The sequence below is a fragment of the Patella vulgata genome, chromosome 8 (genome assembly GCF_932274485.2).
Source record: "Patella vulgata chromosome 8, xgPatVulg1.2, whole genome shotgun sequence".
NCBI classification, from domain to species: Eukaryota; Metazoa; Mollusca; class Gastropoda; family Patellidae; genus Patella; species Patella vulgata.
In genome coordinates, this window is record NC_065886.2 from 2,805,230 (window position 1) to 2,821,157 (window position 15,928).

At 35.2% G+C, this 15,928-nt stretch overlaps 1 protein-coding gene and 1 long non-coding RNA gene across 3 annotated transcripts; one reads left to right on the forward strand and one right to left on the reverse strand.

Annotated features, from left to right (window-relative positions):
- Positions 1 to 3,592: 3,592 nt before the first annotated feature.
- LOC130014082 (uncharacterized) lies at positions 3,593 to 5,737 on the forward strand. Of its 2 annotated transcripts, none has more exons than XR_008789052.1 (3): positions 3,593 to 3,716; positions 5,293 to 5,365; positions 5,601 to 5,737. It is a non-coding gene; the product is annotated as an uncharacterized LOC130014082 (long non-coding RNA). The 2 variants fall into 2 exon arrangements; XR_008789051.1 differs by lacking the exon at positions 3,593 to 3,716 and adding an exon at positions 4,282 to 4,550.
- A 59-nt stretch (positions 5,738 to 5,796) lies between these two features.
- LOC130014080 (uncharacterized) lies at positions 5,797 to 10,499 on the reverse strand. Its single transcript, XM_056102961.1, has 2 exons — positions 6,342 to 10,499; positions 5,797 to 6,067 (listed from the first exon to the last, which is right to left on the reverse strand). Exon 1 carries the CDS (start codon positions 10,383 to 10,385, stop codon positions 7,641 to 7,643), a length of 2,745 nt encoding a protein of 914 aa, XP_055958936.1. The 5' UTR covers positions 10,386 to 10,499; the 3' UTR covers positions 5,797 to 6,067; positions 6,342 to 7,640.
- Between the last annotated feature and the right edge of the window lie 5,429 nt (positions 10,500 to 15,928).

A 15,928-nucleotide genomic window follows, 5' to 3' on the forward strand; every position in this document is an offset into this window, starting at 1 on the left:
CAGTGTTTTATACATTTTATTATAAAATTGTAATAAATGTTTTACATGAATGAATAAAATCTACAATTTAAAACAGTACAATAACATTGTGATTTGACGCTCTACAAATCACTAAGAGTATAACAATTGCTTGTTGAAAAAGCGTTAATAATATGTTTTTTTCCATTTATTATTTTTTAAAAATATATTCAAAAAGAATGCGTCTTTTACAGATTTCAATATAACCACAAATGGTTGATTGTTTTAATGCTAAGATAAGTATTAATGGTTTGTATTTGAAAATCAAATTATATAAGCGAAAAATAGTAAGATACATTATGTATATCTTAAAACACGCCCTTCTCAGTTACTACTTCGGCGAATATCATTTGATAATTTAGATGATCAGAATTAAACACCGTTTTGCTATGTTATTATTTTTTTATGATTGGGTGGGGGTATACTTAATTAGGGGATTGGATTGAAAGATTATAGCTACCATCTTATGGAGACATAATGTGTGGTGCATTTACGGTCTTATAAAGCTCTATTCTTACATAAAGAATTCTTGATTCGCACGGAAGTGTTTTAGCCGTGATCATTTTAAGTCATGCTTATGCCAAGATCTGGGTAAGTGTTAATTTAACTAGATATCAGAAAAGTACCACGTTTTCATAAATGTACTCTTTAGATAAATTGTACAATATTTATCAGTTCAATAGTTACAATAAAATCATGCATTATAGCTATTTTTATTTATTTATCCCTGGTGCTTCAAATTCAATTTAGGGTGCCTCAACATATTTAAAAATATGTTTTAAAGCTTTAGGTCATTTTATTATATCTTTCTACCATAAATAATAGCCCGAATTTAGGTATACCAAAAGTTAAAGAAATATAAACAGTTTTTGAGTCATTCAGATATGACTGCCAAAATTGTCACCAACACACATGTCGTGTTTAGGCTAAAATCTAACCAGAAAAGTATTGTCAATACATAATAAAATATATATTGCATTAATCAATTCCATTCCGCAATTGGGTTGTCTTAAACTCGTCATTTGTGTTCATGGGCATCAGGGTCGAGATGGCAACGTTATATGTTTTATTCGTCTAATTTACTATAAAACATCATTCGGTTTGCCTCACGGGTTAACGGCATATTAATAGCTTTATTCACTGAGATGGTTCCTTTACTTATAGTTTATTTTTCGAATTGCTTTTTGTATTTATTTAAATGGAAATATTAACAACATTCTATAAGTCAATCCACGAACATACCCAATTTCAATATTTGCGTGTTGACCTTTAACATCACACTTAGATCCTGTACGCTTTGTGGCTTACAGTCAATACATGTCATGAAGAACTCTTTAGACATAATTTCGTTTATAATACTTTACTCGTTTCTATTGAGTTGTTTAGCAGAAGTAACCCATGACAACAATATGTTGAGACGACTACGTAACAGAATAGGACGATTCAATGTTATTAAAATGACACAATGACAATTTTAATTTTATTACCAACCCTTTCACAATATTTGAATGAAATATCTCACACAGGGTGTTAATCTGTTTTCAGTTTCTATTCCAATTCAATAAAACATTTAAAACATTTAATACATGTCTTGGCTTGATTCATTATTTACAATTTAATACGTTAATCGTGTATTTTAAATAATACAGTTCAAGAGATCAAAACATTTCCGAATTTATACATTCAACATTACACGTAGACCTAAATGTATTTTTCAAATACGTGTATAAACATTTATATGATATATATTTTAAACAGATATGCTATGACCAGAGTTGCCATTATCTTTATTATTCGACTGGAAAACCCCTGTCATTCACTCTGTCGTTCGACTGATCCATCATTCACGTTGTCATTTCCGAGTCTGAAATTTGGGGTATAGGGGTAGCTCGGACCGGGGAGTAACATAGGCCAGGTGGCGTTAGTCTACCACTTCCGGTTTCGGAGTTATGACCCCCGAGTGAAGCCGGGCATTCTTCTAGTATATAAATAAATATATAAATAAATCATCTTCATGGTCGTCATCATCACTATTTAACACCAATCATCGTCGCCTGACAATTACCTTATCTATTCAAAGCGCTTGTTTAGTTTTAAATACTTGTGAACTTTACTAAAACTCACTTTGTTGAACGGGTTACTTTCGTTGGTAAAAAAACGAGGGGCGCTATTATCGCAGTGTATTATTTCTTGATTTCCTATTTTCGAGTCGATTTTGGCTTGTATAGCGTTGCTGTCGCCTCACATTTTGTCGTAACTGCTACTTTTCGACTTTCGTGTTTTGGAGGGCGAAAAGTAGAAATTAAGAATGATAGGCTTCTATAGTTAGGCGTTTGTATATATGACTGTATACTTGACACATGTACGACCTGAATGGCTGAATGGCCGGTAACCAAATATGTTATTGTGAGTGTTAAACGACATCGTAATTCTTTTATATTTTGCAAAAAAAAACAATCAACAAAAAACAAAACAAAAAAACACAAGCCGTGATTGCCATTACTACAATACGGATTACTAAATATACTTTGTGTTCAATTTTATATTTTAATACTGAAGACAGGGCCGGACTATAAATGAACAAGGCGGATCCTTTTGGCTTATATTGAGTAATTATTGCAACGTGTTATAGTTGAAAGTTCCAAAGCATTTTCACATTCCATGTCCGATTGGTGGGTCGTCGAAACATTTAGATGCATACATCACAGCACCGTGGTTTAGACAACTTGCAATTGAACTAGTTTTATTGTTGTACACATAATGAAAGAAACTGTGTTATTTCACAGCTGAATTCTATGGTAAGAACCGTAGAACCACCTTGTAGGGAATAACTTTTAAACTTTAACACCCTATACACACTCTGCCAGCGGCATCTTTGACCCACACTCTCTTAACATTAATCCAAACTTTAAATCTTTCAACGGTTTAACAAGAAGGTGCTAAATATTTCCATTTAAATAAATACAAAAAGCAATTCGAAAAATAAACTATAAGTAAAGGAACCATCTCAGTGAATAAAGCTATTAATATGCCGTTAACCCGTGAGGCAAACCGAATGATGTTTTATAGTAAATTAGACGAATAAAACATATAACGTTGCCATCTCGACCCTGATGCCCATGAACACAAATGACGAGTTTAAGACAAACCAATGGCGGAATGGAATTGATTAATGGAATAAAATATTTATTATGTATGGACACTAAGTTTTATGGTTAGACTTTAGCCTAAAAAAACATGCGCGCTGATTACAATTTTGGCAGTCATATCTGAATGGCTCAAAAACTGGTTATATTTCTTTAACTTTTGGTATACTTAAATTCGGGCTATTATTTAATATATATATTGATCAACAGCGGCGATAAAAATCATTAGTCTCGACAATGACTAGTTGTCAGTGAAAGTCTCTCAGGGGAGCCAGGCGGCTCTGTGAATAAAGAGCTGGCTTGAACGCCTCGTGTTCATTAGCCTGAATAGTGAAGGAATGCGGGTCATTAAACCCCAATTTCATTTCATAAATCTCTCGGCTCAATAATGAGCTACTCGGGTTGGTTATATGCATATACAACCAATCGAGAAATAGGTCAAATATGGCGACAATGATCAACTTGCTCTTCTTCTACTAAATTAAAGATTCGTGTGGAGATTCTGTCGATATAATCATATATTTATATCTGCTCTTTCTTAAAATGGAGACGGTTAGTAAAATGGTCTTCTTTACGTTCCTAAATATCAGTTTGACCTTAGTGAATACCACACGATTACGATCCGTTCCAGACTGATAACTTTACGTTCCTAAATATCAGTCTGACCGTAGTGAATACCGTACGATTACGATCCGTTCCATACTGATACCTTAATTATAGAGCCTTCAATTTCAAACACATTTTTATTATCATATGCTCTTATTTTTTTTTCATCATTATATGATTAACATTTCCTAAACTTTACGATTTTCAACTTTTTTTTTAAATAATAGTCCATCTCTGAGACAACAAAAACGTAAATAAATGGAAGATAAAAGCAAGAAAGACAACCCTAATAAAGGAGTTATAAATAGACAATTTTTCCCTTAATTTTTTTCTCCCCTCTTCCTGCATTTTTGGGTTGACTTTTTGGTCTAGAATTGGAGAAAAGGGATCAAATTTGTAATTTCATAGCAGTTTTGGGTAATACTGATGATATTACAGCGGAGGGATAGGAGGTGTAAAGTGTCCTTCTGCAGAGCAATCATTGTGTTGGGAGTGAGATTTTCACCGTGTAGCAAAAAATCTAAACGGTCAACCCCCTACAAAATTATGATGAGGAGATTGCCAAATGTTGTCCCCATTGTGCCTATAAAGATTGGAACCAACGGAATGTTGAGCAAAAAGCTACAGCCTGTGATGTTACAGTCATTTAACATTGAAGTCAATGGGCAAATAATTGCTAGTCTGAGTCCTGATGATATAAAGAAGCATGGCCGACTCGGGATGTTGATATTTTTTCAACGGCTTATTTCCTGAAGTTTTGAATGGAAAGTGTCAGAAATGGTAAGAATACTGCTTTTTTATAGCCCAGCAGTAAGTTTTTTGACTATTTGGTATCAAAATAGCCATGATTGGGGGTATCCGTTGGTTGAGTGTGAATTTTGGGTTGTAAATGTGTAACATTTTGTTCACAATGATATCAAAACATGGTTAGGTCTAAATATTAAGGCCAACTCAACTCCAGATTTGGTCTAAAGTCACGAGATGTAAACAAGACTGACCCTAACCCTAACCCAATACCCAGTCCTTACCCTAACCCACAATCTTGTCAACAAGCATGTAGCCTAGGCCTAAGCCAAGATCTAGTTCTGACCCTAGCCCAAACCCACAATTGTGTCAAAAAATCATGTGCCCTAACCCTATTTACATGTTGTGACCTTGAACCAAATCTGCAGTTGGCCTTAACATTTAGACCTAACATGTTTTTGACATCATACAATGAAATGTTAACATGTACACTCCAAAATTCACACCTGTGTGACTTTTGACCAAACATGCAGTTGGCCTTAATATTTAGACCGAACCTCAAAACATGGCATCTACCTTTGAGATTGGCTTAGACTTATGTGACACTCAAGGTTTACTTTTTTACTGATTGTTAACTGGTTTCTTTTTGGAGGGCCAGTGACGGGCTGTTCGCGAGAAATAAAGAGGTTTATTTCTATTTCCAGTTGAAACCATATTTTTTTCTTATTTTCTCACTGTTTTTTATTGCATATTTATCCCCAGCCTCCTATCATTTCAGGTGCCAGGGCAATGTTTCATAGAGTGGAATGATTGACCTCAACACAAGTATTAAAAAAAAAGAAGCAAAACAGGTGAGATAAATGTGCATTTCATACACTTTAAGAAGTTCATCCAACCTCATCCCCACTTCTGCTCACTAATAGTAATTGGCTGGAAATTTGGTACTGCACAGGCCTGTCTTCTCCCCTTGACATTTAACTGAATGACAGAATTCCACATTTTGACCATTTTCTGGATGTCAATGACCATTTCCCTGGATAGTATTCGCCCCAGAATTCTCATTCTCATCCAAATTTAACATTTCAGGTCTACATCTCAAAACCTGATCTCTTCCTGGACTGGCTTTAGGAGAACGATGATGCATATCAATTTCATCCCTGATCTCTATGACACCTGTGGTGGAAGTGGAGGGCAAATCGTAATCAGTTTGGGTTCCAGCCCCGAGGACCTCTGTAAACTTTGCTTTTTGGTGATGACTTAATTTCCGAGCTTGAAAAGGACGCTTGTGTAAGGTTCGGTTACGTGCAATCCTGTTCATTCGGATAAACACATATTCGTTTCAATGTTTTCATCTTATAAATCACCAAAAATTCGAGATCTCACTAAAAATTCAAGTTTTATTATCTTTCGGCATCTTTCAACAATAAGCATAACATCTTTCAAACAATAAACATAACGTCTTTCTACAATAAGCATAACATCTTTCAACAGCTTAACGAGTGAATCAGTAAATGAGTGAGTGAATGAGGTAGTGAGTGAGGTAGTGAGATTCGCTGCAAAATATAACAATTAAAAACAATTAAGTATTATAAATTACAAGGATTTTCATATATTATTAATAGTAGTTATCTCCCTTGAAAACAATGTTTTGTCTTGCATTCCACAATAAGAGGGACCTGCCGGGGTCAGAGGTTAAATAACTGAGATTAGATAGCCGAGATTAAATAGCTGAACTTTCCAACAACTTGTTATTTTACAGTTTTTCTACAAAACTTTACCTTAATTCTAAAAAAGAATGGTCTACATAATAAACAGTCAAAAACTCACATTTAATTGGTGACTTTTCTGAACTTAAAACATATTCATATTCATCTTTTTCAACAATTTTCAACAAAGGCTTTCAACAGTGCTGGTGCCTTGATTTCCACAAAAAATTCAACATGGCTATGTTGCTAAGCAACCTGACAGAGCTTCGGTTCTAGCCCACCAACACATTAATTACTACTTTGTTACATTGCTCAAAAAAAAATAAAAAAGTGGTCATCATGCATAATGGAGACAACATTCCGCCCCCCATGAAGGGTCTCTCTTAAGACAGCTTCATCACCTAATATAATATAGCAAATTAAATCTTTCTAACAAATCTTTCAAACTAATTATTTCAAAACACATATCAAAGTACTGTTTCGAACAAATCTTTCTAACCATGTATTTTTAAAAACACATCTTATAAAATAATCTTTTGAACAAATCTTCAAACACATCTTATAAAGTAATCTTTCAAACAAATCTTTCAAACTTTCAACATTCTAATTCAACAATTTTTTTTTTTTTTTTTTTTTTTTTTTTTTTTTTTTTTTACACAAATCAGAGTTATGGGCTTCTAAAAAACACAGCCTGGTTATCGGTCTCTTAAAAATACCATTTTTTGTTTTAACTTCTGCTGACCTGACAAGTCCATCAGGTCCTTTAAAAACATTTGTTATACGTCCTAGGAGCCATTTACTCCGTGGCAAATTTTCACTGACTAAAAGTACCAGGTCTCCTTTGCACAAATTCTCTTTAACTTGATGCCATTTTTGTCTGTTTTGTAACGAAGGTATGTACTCCTTCAGCCATCGCTTCCAATAATGCTCCGAAAGTAATTGTGCCTGTCTCCATCGCTTTTTATGAAATCGATCTGACTTACTTACTATTCCTGGAGGAATATTTAAAGAAGGTCTTATGTTTAGAAAATGATTTGGGGTTAGGGGTTCACAGTCATAAGGCGTCATTGGGTTCTTTGTTAAAGGTCGATTGTTTGCGATGTATTCCGCTTCAGTGAATACAGTCTGTAAAATTTCATCTGTTACTGGTTCCTTTAAGACAGTTTTTAAACTCCTTTTTACCACTTTTACCAAGCTCTCCCATACTCCTGACGTATGAGGAGCTAAAGGCGTATGGAAAATCCATTTTACACCGCGTTTACTTAAGTCTCTTTCAATCTGTTCATTTTTCAAATTTCTACATAAATCACGCAATTCCTTATCGGCACCAACAAAATTAGATCCATTGTCGGTCCTTAGTTCCTTTACATGTCCTCTTCGATTCAAAAATCTAATTAAAGTCAGGATGAAATCGTCCGTTTCAAGCGAACGAGCTACTTCTAAATGCACAATGTCCATTGGTTTCATGTATATGTCGAATAATCATTTTTGTCAAATGATTTTTTCTTGGAATAATCATTGGATGCATAGCACTTAGAGAAATGGGCGCCTTTGAAATGCGTCCACCAACACAAATTACATTATCTCTTAACACAGGTTTTAGACTAATAATAGAACTAGAAGACTTAACAGAAGTATTACGTTTTAACGCTTTCATATCTTCGCCAAAACATTCGTTTTGAACCAAGCCTATAATTTTTCGTTTGGCTAATTCTATTTCTTTTAAAGACAAAGTTTTATTCATTTTTGATCGTTCAACGTTCGTCAATCCAATCCAATCGACAAATTTAATCAGCCAAGCAAAGGCACGCAAACATTTTGTCCAATTTGAATATTTCTGAATTACATACATGTATAATAATGATGATTCAGAATCGATGTTTGTAAAATTCACTTCCTTTTTAATTTCTAACTTGTCTAAAGGAATGTCCTGAAGTTGGGAATGTGTCCATTCACTTTCCGGTTTTCTTAAGAATTCCGGTCCAGATAACCATCTGTTATGAATATTTAACTGTTCTGGATTCATTCCTCTACTGACATCATCTGCGGGGTTTTCAGTACCCGGACAATATTTCCATTGATCAGTTATAGTTGATTCGTGTATTTCAGTTACTCTGTTAGCTACAAAAGTTTTAAATCTTCGGTTGGTATTATTTATGTAATTTAGAACGATCATAGAATCCGTCCAAAATGTTATGGATTCAAATTTTAATTCAAGTCCATTCACAATAAATGTGTTTATTCTGGTAGCAAGTACTGCTGCCTGTAGTTCTAAGCGTGGTATACTAACAACTTTTAATGGTGCATTACGTAATTTGCCAATGATAAATCTACATTCTATTTCGCCATTGTCATATTGGATACGTAAAAAGGACACAGATCCATATGCGAATTCTGAACTATCTGAAAAATGATGTAACTGTATAGTACAATTAGAATGTTCAATATTACTAAAATAGCACCTTTGAATTTTTACATGTTCTATTTTGTATAAATTGTTCTTCCACTTTAACCATCTGTCCAGTAATTGTCCTTCTAAAGGTTTGTCCCACTTCCACTGTTTCCTCCACAGTTCTTGCATTATCAATTTTGCCGGTAGCAGTACTGGCGCAATTATACTCAGTGGGTCAAAAACGCTACAAATCGTAGATAGAACCCCACGCATCGTATTAGGTTTTTGTAGATCGACAACGTCGAACCCCAGAGTGTCGTTTTCTACATTCCATTGAATTCCCAAAGCTTTTGTTTTCGATAATTCCTCAAAGTCTAAATCAATGGTTTTTTCTGCTAGTTTTTTTGCAGGAAATGTTGACAATACTTCTTTGCTATTACTGTTGAACTTTATTAGGTTAAAACCACCCTTTTCACATAAATCACTTAAATTGTGTCCTAATTCTATCGCCATGCCTACAGTTGGCACCGATGTCAACAAGTCGTCAACATAAAAATCTTTACCTACAGTTTTTATAGTCAGTTCATTATAAAGTTTTTTGTTGTCTGACGCTGTTTTTCTTAGTGCTGACGTTGCAATACAGGGCGAGTCAGTAGCCCCAAAAATGTGTCTGCAAAATGCGTATTCTGAGGGCTTTAAGTTTATGTCATCAGAGTCCCACCAAAGGAATCTCAGGGAGTCTTGATCTTGTTCGCGAACCTTGATCTGATGAAACATTCCCTGTATATCAGCCGATAGAGCGATATTTTCTTGCCTAAATCTAAGAATAACGCCCACAAGATTATTTGTTCTATCTGGTCCTGGAAGTAAATTCTTGTTTAAAGAAGTTCCCTGATATTGTGCAGCAGCGTCGAACACAATACGCAATTTCCCTGGTTTCTTAGGATTCACAACACCAAAATGAGGTAGATACCAAGTTCTGTCTGACGTGGACAAAACTTCAGATTCACTTAATTTTCTTGCATGTTCTTTGAAAATACTATCATTCATATTATCAAAGTATGTTTTTCTGTAATCAGAATCGCGTTCGAATCTTCGTTTTAAAGATGCTAGTCTATGTTCAGCTTGTGGTTTATTGTTTGGCAGTTTTCCATTGTCATTTTTCCACAATAGACCAGTTTCATAGTGTCCATCAGACAATACTGTAGTTTTTTCCATAATGTCTATGGCACGTTTATCTTCTATAGATAGGGATTTATCAGAGACATTTGATCTATTAATTCCTGAGTCTTCAATTTTCCAGAACTTCTTAACCATGTCATTTAAATCATAGTCATGATTGTAGTCAATATAATTCACATTAACTTCTTTGTTCATTACAGGTTCACCGAGCGTTCCAGTAATGACCCAGCCTAATGGTCCTAGAATCCCATGCAAGGGTTTGTCGGAATTTGGAGATTTGCGAAATTCATATATGTCGTGTACCTCATCAACATCCTTTCCGATTAAAATTGATATTTCTTTTATGTCCACATCTGGTAATTTAATATCAGCCAAGTGTTCATAGTCTTGTAAATTTATGTCGTGCGGGAGGTATTTTTCACATATATTGAAACTATCCGAAATAATAGCTTCCACACCATACAGTTTTGAATCATTAGAAACAGATTGAATGCCAAAGTTAACAATTTCGTATTCTTGGGTCTCGCTACCAATGATGGTATTTATCGACACTAATTCTTTTCTACCCTTTAGTTTCATATGTCGAGCCATATCTCGCCCAATAATCGACCCTCGACTAGCATTGTCTATTAACCCGTATGTTGTTATTATATTCCCACCGGGAGAGACAAGCGCTACAGCTGATACGTGCAATAATACAGCTTTTTTTAATGGATGTACGAATGTGGCATAATTTGACTTGGTTTCAGGTTTCTGTTTTTCAAATGTTTGATTATATTGTTCTCGCACTCCCCTGTCATTATGAAGCAAAGGATGATGTTTTCTTTCTGTTGTACAAGTGCAATAGTTTTGAAATGTACAAGCAGTTCTAAAATGTCCTGCCAAAAGACACGCATGACACAACCTTTCTTTTTTCACAAAGTCCCATCTATTTTGTATGTCCAAGTCCTGAAATTTTCCACATTGTGGTACTAAATGATTATTACCACAACAATATGGACATTTGAGTTTTGTTTTCGAGCTATCATTTTGTGTTCTATTTGGAACATATGTGGATTTGTCTCTTTGAGTACTGCTACTAGTGTTTGTCAAAAAAGTAGAAGTTTGTTTCTCTCTGTTTGGTTTATAACTATAACCAGTATATTGTTTTTGTCTCTCAGGTTTTCTCTCCACGGTACTTTGTAACGAAACAGCAGAAAATAAAGGATCATTTTTAATTTTGGCCTGTTTCTTCACAAATTCACAAAGATTTCTTAATTTCGGAGTCGCATTGTTCATTCGCAGATAATAGGAATTATCACCCCACTTATTGATTAGGTAAGAAGGTAATCTGGCGATTATTAATTTCATATTTGACATGGTACTTGCCTCTTGTTCATATTCACCAGTTAATCTATTTGTTGCTGATTCAAGTGTTTCAGCGAAATTTTGTAGTCCAGTATAATCTGTGTTGGCTAATTTGGGGCCGTTTATTATATTCTTCAAGCATGCCGCAGCTACCTTAGCAGGGTGTCCATATCTCTCATAAAGAACAGAAATTACTTTGTCATACGGACAACCAGAAACACGTTTCAACACTTCGACTACTTCACCTTCTATAAACTTATTTAGGAATTCTACCTTTTGACTTTCGGCAAGCAGACCATCTTCAAGGTGAGTCCTAACACGTTCCCCGAAGATGGGGTAATCTGCTGGATCGCCACAGAATTTAACAGGTCTCATTGCGTGTAACAAGGTTAATTTCATCATGACAGCTTGCGAATTGTTTTCTACGTTTCGCTCTATCTTTGGTTCTTTTGTATTCACATCAACAAAAGGATTTGAACTGATTTTAAAATTCACAAAGGGACTGGGAGTGAATTCATTGTTTATAAAAGGGTTCGTATTCATTCCAATTTTACTCCTTGATGGGTCGCCATGTGTAATGGGATTGGGAGTAAAGTCATTATTTGTAAATGGGTTTGTGTTCATTTTACTGGTTTCTAGTTCTGGGGTAAAGTCAGAATTCACCCATGTTTCTGTCTTTCTGATTTGGTCTATGGGATTTGGACTAGCAGGCAAGCGTTCATCTCTTGAACTTATATCACTTTTTGAACACACGTCTAGTTCTTGCATTTCTAATTCAGCTAGACGCGTTTGGTATTTTATTTCGCGTAATCGTCTTTCATTTTCTAACTTTCTAAGTTCTAAATCATGTTCCTTCTTGACATGTTGCAGTTCTAATTCGAATAAGGAAGCTTCTTCTGTTTGTCTTAACATTAACTTCCTTAATTCAATTTCTTTCAACTTTCTTTCTGTGTGACGGGAACTATGTCTACTGCTTTCGCCGTCTTTCGGTAATAATGGCTCTTGGGATGACATTTTAACGAACAGTAGAGTCAATTAAATCGAATTGTAAGGTTCGGTTACGTGCAATCCTGTTCATTCGGATAAACACATATTCGTTTCAATGTTTTCATCTTATAAATCACCAAAAATTCGAGATCTCACTAAAAATTCAAGTTTTATTATCTTTCGGCATCTTTCAACAATAAGCATAACATCTTTCAAACAATAAACATAACGTCTTTCTACAATAAGCATAACATCTTTCAACAGCTTAACGAGTGAATCAGTAAATGAGTGAGTGAATGAGGTAGTGAGTGAGGTAGTGAGATTCGCTGCAAAATATAACAATTAAAAACAATTAAGTATTATAAATTACAAGGATTTTCATATATTATTAATAGTAGTTATCTCCCTTGAAAACAATGTTTTGTCTTGCATTCCACAATAAGAGGGACCTGCCGGGGTCAGAGGTTAAATAACTGAGATTAGATAGCCGAGATTAAATAGCTGAACTTTCCAACAACTTGTTATTTTACAGTTTTTCTACAAAACTTTACCTTAATTCTAAAAAAGAATGGTCTACATAATAAACAGTCAAAAACTCACATTTAATTGGTGACTTTTCTGAACTTAAAACATATTCATATTCATCTTTTTCAACAATTTTCAACAAAGGCTTTCAACAGTGCTGGTGCCTTGATTTCCACAAAAAATTCAACATGGCTATGTTGCTAAGCAACCTGACAGAGCTTCGGTTCTAGCCCACCAACACATTAATTACTACTTTGTTACATTGCTAAAAAAAAAATAAAAAAGTGGTCATCATGCATAATGGAGACAACAGCTTGTGTGTTTATCATGGCCACTCATATTGGAAGATAACATTAATGGCTTGTGTGTTGATCGACGGTTGTGCATATCTCTTGGTTGGTCAGGAAAGTTGTAGGCACCATCGCCATTGTAAATCATTTGACAGGCCCGAGTGAACGGGGCGACCTATGATTGGTCAGCAATGTATCAGATTCCATACCGGGGGGTGGGGGATGAAAAAACTGTTGTAGTGTTACATAATCAGATTATTTCAACTTACTTATCCTGTGGAAATACAGCTATATAGGAGATATTTTGAAATTCATAGGCACTGCATGTTTCAACATTTTAGATTTGACCACAATTTGGCACTTGAAACTATGTTAACAGAGAAAAACTGTGTGGTTTTCGATGAAAGTGTTAAAAGTCTAATATTGCATCATGATTACTGTTTTAAAGTATTTTCGTGTTTGATTTATATTGAATTCATCTCATCTTTTTGAAGAATGCATTTATGTTCAAAAATAAAAATGTTCTGTGGAATTCAAAATTCATGTGCTTTTAAATTATCAGATTCCAAACTGGGGGGTAGGGATGAAAAAGCTGTTGTAGTGTTACATAATCAGATTATTTCAACTTACTTATCCTATGGAAATACAGCTATATAGGAGATATTTTAAAATTGATAGGCACTGCATGTTTCAACATTTTAGATTTGACCACAATTTGGCACTTTTATTTTTTAGGCTGGAACACCATTGAAAGAGTATTTGCTGTATGATAACAACAAGAAAACCCAAGCATCAATTTATTTTATACTTCTGACCCAATTTTTAAATATTTATTTTTTGTTATTAATGTTAAATTTTCTTCCAAAACACAATTAGATTTTAATTCTCTTCAGAAATGTATGTATAATATAGCAAGTAAAGTGGCATATAAATCACTTAGAATTTGGTCAGAAATCATAAAGTATTTAATAGGCATTACTAGAAACCAAATGTAGATCAAATACACCCAGAATTACAAAAAACCTTGACCTACATAAAGGTGACTTTCCCTTGCTTATGAAATGAAATACGGTTTAGTATCCTACTTTTCTGTGTTCTTAGAGTGATTCTGCCCTACACCCTACTCTTATATCAAATATTTCAACTGTCAAGGGCTCTTTAACGGGAACCCGGGGGGGGGGGGGGCAATGATTAACACGCACACATTTGATCAGGAAGTCTGTCATTGAGTCAAATAATTCAATTGTCAAGGCTTCTTCTAAGTGAACGCAGTGGGGATGGTTTCGATTCCGGGAATGGGGGAGGGGGTGGTGGATGGCCGAATGGTAAGCCTGTGCGTGCGGTATCATATGGCCTGTCATTGAGTCAACTGGCGTGGTTTCGAATCCCCGGTTGTACGTGACAAGGAGTAGGGTCGCCTGTCCAATCTTGTGGGTTTTCTACGGGACCTACGGTTTCCTCCCACTGCTAAAGACCCCTATGCGCAACGAATTATTGAAATAAAATTGAACCATATGTTAATCCCGAAATGACCTAGTTTGTGTCAAGTGGACGTTAAACCCCATTTCTCTCCCTCTCTCTTTCGATTCCGGGCTTGTACCCAATTATCCCTTGCCATATCCAAGACTACTGACAAGTGGGAACTATGCCGGAAAATCCAGTTGAAATTTCTCGGCCAACACCTTATACTCACTGAACCACTGTGGCTTATGACTTGTGATTGTATATAAATTGGAGTATGGGGTAGGGATACTGTGTACATATCTTTATATTCTCAGTTCTTGTTTTGGGGTAAAGAACAATTTATATAGCTATTTTATATTTTGTGATAGGTAAAGTGTGTGGGGTTAAGAACAATTTTAATAGCTATGTTATATTTTGTGATGGGTAAAGTGGGGTGTGTGTGTGTGTGTGGGGGGGGTCCCAAAATATATAATTCAAATAATATCTAAATTTAATAACATCCAAACCAAGCACTAAGATTAATTATGCACTAAATTGAAACAATTTCAAAAACTGAAAAGTGCTACAAAATCACACTACAAGTGATTTGTGAGACATATAGAAATAACTAATATACACAGAAAACTAACAAAAGAAAAATGCACTATTTTGCAGGAGTAATAAAATGATGTAAAACCTTTTCCTCATTAAAAAAAACCCAAACAAAATGAATATTTTGTAAATAAAAGAAGCAAAGCATCAAGATTACAGGATTGAAATAAAAAAATATCATATGTACAAAAAATTTATATACAATCACAAGTCATAAGCCACAGTGGTTCAGTGAGTATAAGGTGTTGGCCGAGAAATTTCAACTGGATTTTCCGGCATAGTTCCCACTTGTCAGTAGTCTTGGATATGGCAAGGGATAATTGGGTACAAGCCCGGAATCGAAAGAGAGAGGGAGAGAAATGGGGTTTAACGTCCACTTGACACAAACTAGGTCATTTCGGGATTAACATATGGTTCAATTTTATTTCAATAATTCGTTGCGCATAGGGGTCTTTAGCAGTGGGAGGAAACCGTAGGTCCCGTAGAAAACCCACAAGATTGGACAGGCGACCCTACTCCTTGTCACGTACAACCGGGGATTCGAAACCACGCCAGTTGACTCAATGACAGGCCGTATGATACCGCACGCACATGCTTACCATTCGGCCATCCACCACCCCCTCCCCCATTCCCGGAATCGAAACCATCCCCACTGCGTTCACTTAGAAGAAGCCTTGACAATTGAATTATTTGACTCAATGACAGACTTCCTGATCAAATGTGTGCGTGTTAATCATTGCCCCCCCCCCCCCGGGTTCCCGTTAAAGAGCCCTTGACAGTTGAAATATTTGATATAAGAGTAGGGTGTAGGGCAGAACCACTCTAAGAACACAGAAAAGTAGGATACTAAACCGTATTTCATTTCATAAGCAAGGGAAAGTCACCTTTATGTAGGTCAAGGTTTTTTGTAATTCTGGGTGTATTTGATCT

Excerpts from the sequence above, each read along its gene's own strand:
- LOC130014080 (XM_056102961.1), bottom strand. The coding sequence starts at position 10,385 with ATGGCTCGACATATGAAACTAAAGGGTAGAAAAGAATTAGTGTCGATA.